The following is a 7,176-nucleotide window of genomic DNA, read 5'->3' as shown; positions in this document are numbered from 1 at the left end:
CATATTTATATATTTCTCGATTCAGAAAGGAAAATCAAAAAATCCTTTTTAGACAGTCCTCAGATATCGGTAAAGATATACATTCTAATCTCATGGCCGTGATCAGATATTTGCTGTGATATTGATCATTTTCGGCTTGGTTTTGATATTCCAAATAGTTAAACAAAAAAATTTCATTATTAAGTTTTAGAACTACTTAGAAAGCCACAAGTACCGCAATGCAGATCATGATGATTTATGGAGTGCTCTCAATGGGGCAGTCCCGGACGCACTATTGTCATGGGAGGGCGATAAGCTTGACATAAGAGACTTTGCATCCAAGTGGACTCAACAGGTATTCTTAATTATCGCAAATCGACAGAAATGACGTGAGTTGCAATATTAGAATACCGGATTGTTTATTGTTTATGTGTAATATATTGAAGGATTGAAGCAAGCGCCGTTTGTGATTAAATTCTTTAATTACATTAATTATTACAAATACTTTGCGGATAATGATGAGTTGACAAATATTTGAGCTCATAACGTATAAAATAAATGCTAACTGATGTAGATAGACGTGCTAACACCTTTATTCATAGATGGGTTACCCAGTGGTTGAAGTGCGTCGGATCGATGATAAAAAGGTTGAGCTGCGTCAAAAGCGCTTCAAATGGGATGAGGATGCGCTTGAGCGCGAGAAATTTCGCAATGCTAGGTTTTGGTTAGTCATTGAAAATGTAATTTGACGATCTTTTTTTGAAAGTTTTGAAATATCGATATGGAAATGTTTTAATTTCTTCTAGCCTTTAATTACATGGCTGATTTTTAAGGTGTCGCAAACATTTCTACATTTTGCAGGTATAAATATGACATACCAATATGGTACGCAGTAAATGGGGAAGAAATGGCAATGACTTGGTTGCATGAATGTAACTGTTTTATTAGAATTATAATGAATTAAATGGGATTTCCTAATGAGATTTTACCGAGATTACGGTACTCATTACAGTGCACATTTTAGTGCTTACGGAAATATATGCTAATTAAGGGTTTTCATTGGCTTGAGCCATTCTGTTCAAGCTGTTTATGGTTTATCTGTGATTTTGATTGCTTGCCTTCGGTAGACCAATATTAAGGCACTGCTTTCTCATCTTGCTTGAATCCTCAAGCGCAGATATTCCATTGTGTTTGAAAATAGCAGCACTTATTTCCACTCTTATATCATGTATGATTGGTTGGGTCGATGAATTTGGATATGAATTGCAAATTTTTCTAGAAATTTATAATTCGAAAAATAGATTTAAATTCCGAGCTTAAATTTTTGTGTTTAAAATTAAAGAAAATTGTCAGTGTGGTAACATCTTTCTATACAGTTTTTAAATTTCCTGGTCAGCTTCTGTTTTTTTTTAAAAAAAATTTATTTAATTTAGCTCAAGGTTTGGATGTGGGCGAAGAAGATCTCTTGGTTTTAAATTCTGGTTCAAAAGGTTTTTACCGTGTCAACTATAATCTGGAATTATGGCTAAAAATAACTGATCAGCTGCTGAAAGATCATACAGTAATATTTCTACAGCTTTAAGAGGAGATTAGAAATTTATTAGATAATAGACCAGAAAAGAATAAGACAGTATCACCAATAAGGCTCAAAGATTCTCATCGGCATCTTTATTGGTATAATCATTTCCTTTATCAGATAATTTTACAGCACTATAAATACAATCGTATTAGTTAGAAATGAAATAATTGGACTTGAAAATGCTGATGAAGTGCTATTATCGAAAGTATCAGCATCTACGTTTTGATAGCGGAATAATTTCTGAATTCTAGATAATTGATGTGCGCACTCGTGCTCGGATTTTAGATGATGCTTTTGCTCTTGCGGAAGCTAACTATATTTCTTACGAAATTCCATTAAATCTAACACAATATTTACCGATGGAGAGAGAATTCCTTCCATGGAGAATGGCCTTAAATGGTATTGGTACCATTTTGAAAAATTTTGGCGATGAACCTGAAATTCAGTATGTCAGAGTAAGTTATTTCAATATATACATTAAAGATAATTGATATTTATTCAATTATTGTTGGAAAGTATTACTGCTCTTCAAGCTTTTCTGAGTCTCTTCTCTCTTGGAGGTTTAGTCTTGTTCACTGATCATTATAGTCCGTAACTGGATAAATTTTTATGAATTAGGTTGGCATTAAATATACTTTAGAGATGCATTATTTATTTAAGCTAAATATCATTCAATTAAGGATTACTTGGAACCACTACTTCTTCCATCATATAATCGCATCGATTGGAGAACTTTGGAGACATCCTATTTGGTTGACGAGCTTTTCTTTGAAAAGTACTTTTTTTTCATAGTTTTTGCGATATAACTTTTGATCTTCTGAGTTGAAGTTTTGATGAATTTGATGAGATTTTGATTAAATAAGCACGGAAAAATTACTCCGAAAATTTGTCTTTCAAGTAGTATTTCAATATTTATTCCAGTGAACTGCGCTATGCGATCATCCGACAAATGTATTATCTGAGGAATATAAATTGTACGGAAAAGCTAAATGGCTTATTTCTTAAAAACTTTTTTGATCAGTGTCAAGATGAAAATGTTCTGAGCAGTGAATGTAGCAAGTTTGTTTTCTGCATTCACATCAAGATATTCCAGTAAAAAGGAACTTTAATTAACTTTTAAGCCCTAGTTCAATTGCACGCTAAGGCCGTGAGTCCGTCTTTTCGTCTTCTTTATTTCTTCTCCTTTTGACTTCATGAAAATCCTCACCAATAACTATCGTCTTCAAGCCAAGCAAGCAAGCACTGAATTCGAAGTTTTGGTCGAATGTATTTGTTAGATAGTGCAGCAGTTGCATTTACGTTAATGATCTAAATAGAAATGGAAATGTAGTAATTAGTCCCTCAACTATTCTACACTTCGGAAATGACGAAATTTAAATTCCAATAATGAAGCAGATTCCTGTCAAGTTTCCGTTTATAGAGTTCCAATACCAGTGCGATCGCAAGTGTACTGTGAAGGTGTACGAGTAGGTGCGGAGAAAATATGGAACAAAGTGTTTCAACTTTATAAGCATGAGCGGGTTCAAGTGGAACGAGAGCGCTTGCTTGGAGCTCTGACGTGTTCACGCGATTCATTCAGTCTTAAAAAGTTCTTTTTACTATAATTCTTAAAATGTAAAAGCCGATTTATGATGAATATTGGAGTCAGAGACCTCGTTTGAGAAGTTTTGTAATTTGGAAAAGCGAGATTAAACTCGGATGAAAACGAATGGAAACCTAGACTGGCAGTCATCTTCCGCTTTGAACACCTTTAGCTCTAAAGGTTGAAATTGCTAATTGAAAGAATTCATCAGTTTAGACTTTTGAAAGTAGCATCTGATCTGAATGATTCATCGATTCGATTACAAGATACGCCGATCACATTTCGTTATGTTAGTGCTGGAGATGTCGGCCGTTTGATCATCTTTGACTATTTCCAGGACAGCTGGCCTCAGCTCTACTCAGAGTAATATTGCAACGTTTTAACATAAATTTTTAACGCAAAATTTTCGGTATAAATTAATTCTTTGGACTTACTGATTATTGGTGCATTATTGCCAATTCCTTATTTTTCAGTAGAATTTAATATTTTTGAAGTTGCCAAATTATAGTTTATCTGCTTGCAAAATTTGTGTTTCAGTATGAAGGAGCAGCAGAATTTCTTACGAAGAATTATCTCGAGTTCAACATCAGTATCAAATGAAAGACAAGTTGCTCAGGTGAACAAGTCTTTTTTTTCCTAAACTCTTTTTTATCTTCAAAACTTTCATTCAAAATTTTGTCTTTTTGATGGAAATAAAATTTAAACGATTTTTTTTCCAAAAAAGGATAAAATTTTGAAATGAAATCTTGAACAACTTTTTTTTTTACATTAATACCTTTAGAAACTTAAACTCTTGTTACAGCTTGAAGCTTTCATAAAGAAGTACAGGAAAGATACGACTAAGTTGGATGTATTTGGACAACAGTTGGAAGAGAGCAGAACTGCAAAGGTTCGCAGCAGTCTCATTTCATGGTTATATTATTCTTAGACCTAGATTTTAAGTTCTTTGATTTTAAAGTAGAATAACTGAAGTGTCAAGAAAGTTTAATCTTATCATTTCAACCTTATTCCTGTTATCGATCCAATAATTTTCAGCTGTGGCGAGACAGAAATCTGAAAACACTTTCGGAATGGTTTAGGAAACAGAATATGAAAAGTGTTTAACACTATTGCTTAGCTAATTATCCATCTAAATTGTTGTTTTTGCGATCAACGAAGCCTCGCTTATATCTGGCTCATCAAACCACTTCTTTATTCTATCTGGAATGGTCATTGCAAAATGAAAATATTTGTAAGTTTGAAAACTTCCAAAAAATTTTCAGAAAACTTCGAGAATTAGCTCTTGAAAGCATAAATGGTTCAGTTTTTTTTCTGACTTTTCTTTTTAAATATTGGATTTCGTTCTGAGAGTCATTGTATATAAAAGTTTATTTTGGACCTCAAATATATTTAAAAACTGTATATTCCGATTTGCTTCGCTTCATTCTGTCTATTTTATATTGCTCTTCTGTTAAGTGTTTTCTTGATTACAAAAATGTTTATTTTAAAAAAAGCAGATGTTTTATTCGCAGTAGATGTTTTCATTGTACTTCAGCAAGGCATTCTTTCATAGTACGATAAATTTCCAATTTCACACCGTCATCTTGCCTTGTTGAACGCAAATCGAATTTGAAACTAATTGGTATCTTTAACTGGAAATGATTTACGAAATCATAAGAATCAAGTTCTCAGTCATTCCAGAGTGTTATTTTTCGTATATCTACATTAAAATGGTGAAGTGTTGGAATATAATTTCATTATGTAAAAAAAGTTCCACAAAGGGATAAGACGTTTAGAAGGTGACGATTCTAAGCCTGGAACTTCTTTCTACAATAAGAAATGGTGATACATTGAAAGTAACTGGATTATTTTCAAATTTTCGATTGGCATTTAGTATATTCTGCCATCCTGCTAGCGGTCCTTTAGAACATTGTTTGGGAACACATCCAAAATATTTGCAAAATTCAAGTAAAATTGATTTCCATGACCAGATCTTTGTTTCAGTGTTTCTTGTCAGCAGAAACTTTTCTAAATACAATTATAAATCCGTCATCCAATAAATTGATAATTTCTTAATGAATTATTTATTTCCGTGGAATTCGATTAACATACAAACTATTAGAATGATTTGTTCACTATGGAAGTTGGAACTTTATGTCCGAGTAATTCGATGGATAATTGCAATGTTTTAGAGCACATAGGTACCAAACTGCTTCAGCTTTTTACGATGCTCAGAGGTATAAGGACCGTGCTTGTACTTGATCAACCAGAAACGGTCTTCCGTTTCGTCCTGAAATTGTCAATTTACAATATTGTCATTTTTAGTACCAAGATTTAAGAAAGTCATTGCAACATCCTTTTAATTTTCAGTAAATATCCTCAGCTAATTGCGATGGCAATGGTTGTCGGGAAAACCGAAATATTTTTAATATAAAAATAATATCGATATTGTATAGATGTATAGTTCAACTGGTGTTCTAAGGTGCTGTAAATCAACTCATGCTGATTACTAAGTTTGAGGTCAATGTCGGCATAATATAAAGAACTTCAGTCACAAAGGGAGTCAATCGGGTTCTAACTTCTTGGATTGTTGTAAACAAACTTCCACTATATAAGAGACACGGACAGTAAGGGATTCAATGTTTGAACTCTGAACTAGCAGCACATAACAAAATCTTTCCAACTATATCTACAAGGAGTTCAAACCCAAACAGGTGATCGATATCGATTTTTTATTCAACGACACCTTTTCACTGCTTTTATTTGTATTAAGGAAATAAATATTTCAAGGTCCATAAGCCTTTCGTATAATAAGCCAGTCGTAGTTGCCAACTGACAAATCCTCCTACACAACGCAACTTTCACAATAATACTTTCACTCCATCGGAAAAGGACCGGAATAGTAAGGACTTCTTCGAATTGGAAAAGTTGGACAAACACATAATTCAGAATAGAGACTTGTGAAAGCATTAACACCACATCTTCTGTATATTGTCCGATCATTCCCAAGTTACTTCATTACTACCGATAACTTTTTTCTGATATTATCACCGAACTTCAGTATATATATATATTTTTTTAGTGCTATCATCTCTTTATTATTCTTTCACAATTAATCGACTTTTGGACTTTTTAAAACGTTTTTAGTATTTCAGGTTGATAGTTTTCAGATCAGTGAGCGCGAATGAAATGTGTTCTCGAGAAATTTTGTTTATTAGAACTTTCTAAGATCTTGTGAGATCTGATAGGATATTTTTCAAAAGATCGACATTAGAAATGAGCAGATGTAGTTGGAAGTGATACCTCATTCAAGTAATGCGAAATTAATTCGAAAAGAAAATTGAGAACCTTCGATGCGGATACTTGTTCGAAGTACAGATGGGTTGTATTAAACACATGAAGTCGACCAAAACCGTAGTTTGATGAACGAAATGCACTCCACGGTGGTGGCTGGGGTACAAATGGATCAGTGTATTCTTGGCATCCCTGAAACTATTGTTTACTAATGCCAAGCCAGCGTTAACTAAAAAGGAATGTTTATTATAGTTCGATAGATATTACGACAGCTGGTGCAATCGTCATACACTTAAAAAGAAAACCAAATTCCGGTAGGATTTGTTTTTGCTACAATGAGAAGTAAAAGCCACTTGAAACTCTTTAAAGCGTAGATCCAAGTGTGAATACGCTTACAGCGGATCCTGAAATAATATGCACAGGTGCTGGTGGATCAATATATGGCTCTTCAGTACCATTGTAAACCTGAAATCAAATCAAATAATGCTTACTTCACTCTACTTAGGACCATTTATTTTAACATTGCTGTTATTTTATCCCAAAAAAAAAATGTTTTCGGTAAAAAATGGGATTTATATAGGAGTTGGAACAAGTGAAATTTGAGGCAGTGCGTCTTCATTATTGTGCTACTTGTTTTAATACTTTACTGTTTAAAAGTTTAGAAAATGGTGAAAAAAATTCAAGAAAAAAACGGTATGCTTACAGTACGATTGTATAGTGGCCACATGCGCTCGTAGGAATGTTCGTGCGCCCAAATTTCCAG

At 33.3% G+C, this 7,176-nt stretch overlaps 3 protein-coding genes across 3 annotated transcripts in view; 2 read left to right on the top strand and 1 right to left on the bottom strand.

Moving 5' to 3' along the window:
- Positions 1–3,507, top strand: part of LOAG_17439 (peptidase family M1 containing protein) — a gene marked incomplete at both ends in the record, with an annotated part of 9,956 nt that extends 6,449 nt beyond the window's left edge. The window contains 8 exons of the mRNA XM_020450103.1: positions 582–703; positions 841–911; positions 1,413–1,540; positions 1,810–2,013; positions 2,239–2,333; positions 2,480–2,617; positions 2,979–3,146; positions 3,357–3,507. Of these exons, the coding sequence (XP_020306277.1) occupies positions 582–703; positions 841–911; positions 1,413–1,540; positions 1,810–2,013; positions 2,239–2,333; positions 2,480–2,617; positions 2,979–3,146; positions 3,357–3,507 (1,077 nt within the window). The remainder of the gene's footprint in view (positions 1–581; positions 704–840; positions 912–1,412; positions 1,541–1,809; positions 2,014–2,238; positions 2,334–2,479; positions 2,618–2,978; positions 3,147–3,356) is intronic.
- A 169-nt stretch (positions 3,508–3,676) lies between these two features.
- LOAG_17438 (hypothetical protein) lies at positions 3,677–4,351 on the top strand (the record flags this gene model as incomplete). Its single annotated transcript, XM_020450102.1, has 3 exons — positions 3,677–3,756; positions 3,943–4,029; positions 4,176–4,351. Coding segments are annotated over 3 exons (236 nt in total), but the record flags the coding sequence as incomplete, so codon positions are not given.
- Positions 4,352–5,307: 956 nt separating this feature from the next.
- The window catches only part of LOAG_17437 (nucleotide pyrophosphatase/phosphodiesterase), a gene marked incomplete at both ends in the record, with an annotated part of 4,759 nt that continues 2,890 nt past the window's right edge, over positions 5,308–7,176 (bottom strand). Inside the window, 2 exons of the mRNA XM_020450101.1 lie at positions 5,308–5,409; positions 6,468–6,605. Of these exons, the coding sequence (XP_020306275.1) occupies positions 5,308–5,409; positions 6,468–6,605 (240 nt within the window). The remainder of the gene's footprint in view (positions 5,410–6,467; positions 6,606–7,176) is intronic.

Source organism: Loa loa (assembly GCF_000183805.2).
Source record: "Loa loa unplaced genomic scaffold supercont3.75, whole genome shotgun sequence".
NCBI classification, from domain to species: Eukaryota; Metazoa; Nematoda; class Chromadorea; order Rhabditida; family Onchocercidae; genus Loa; species Loa loa.
This window is presented reverse-complemented; position numbering and strand designations above follow the sequence as displayed.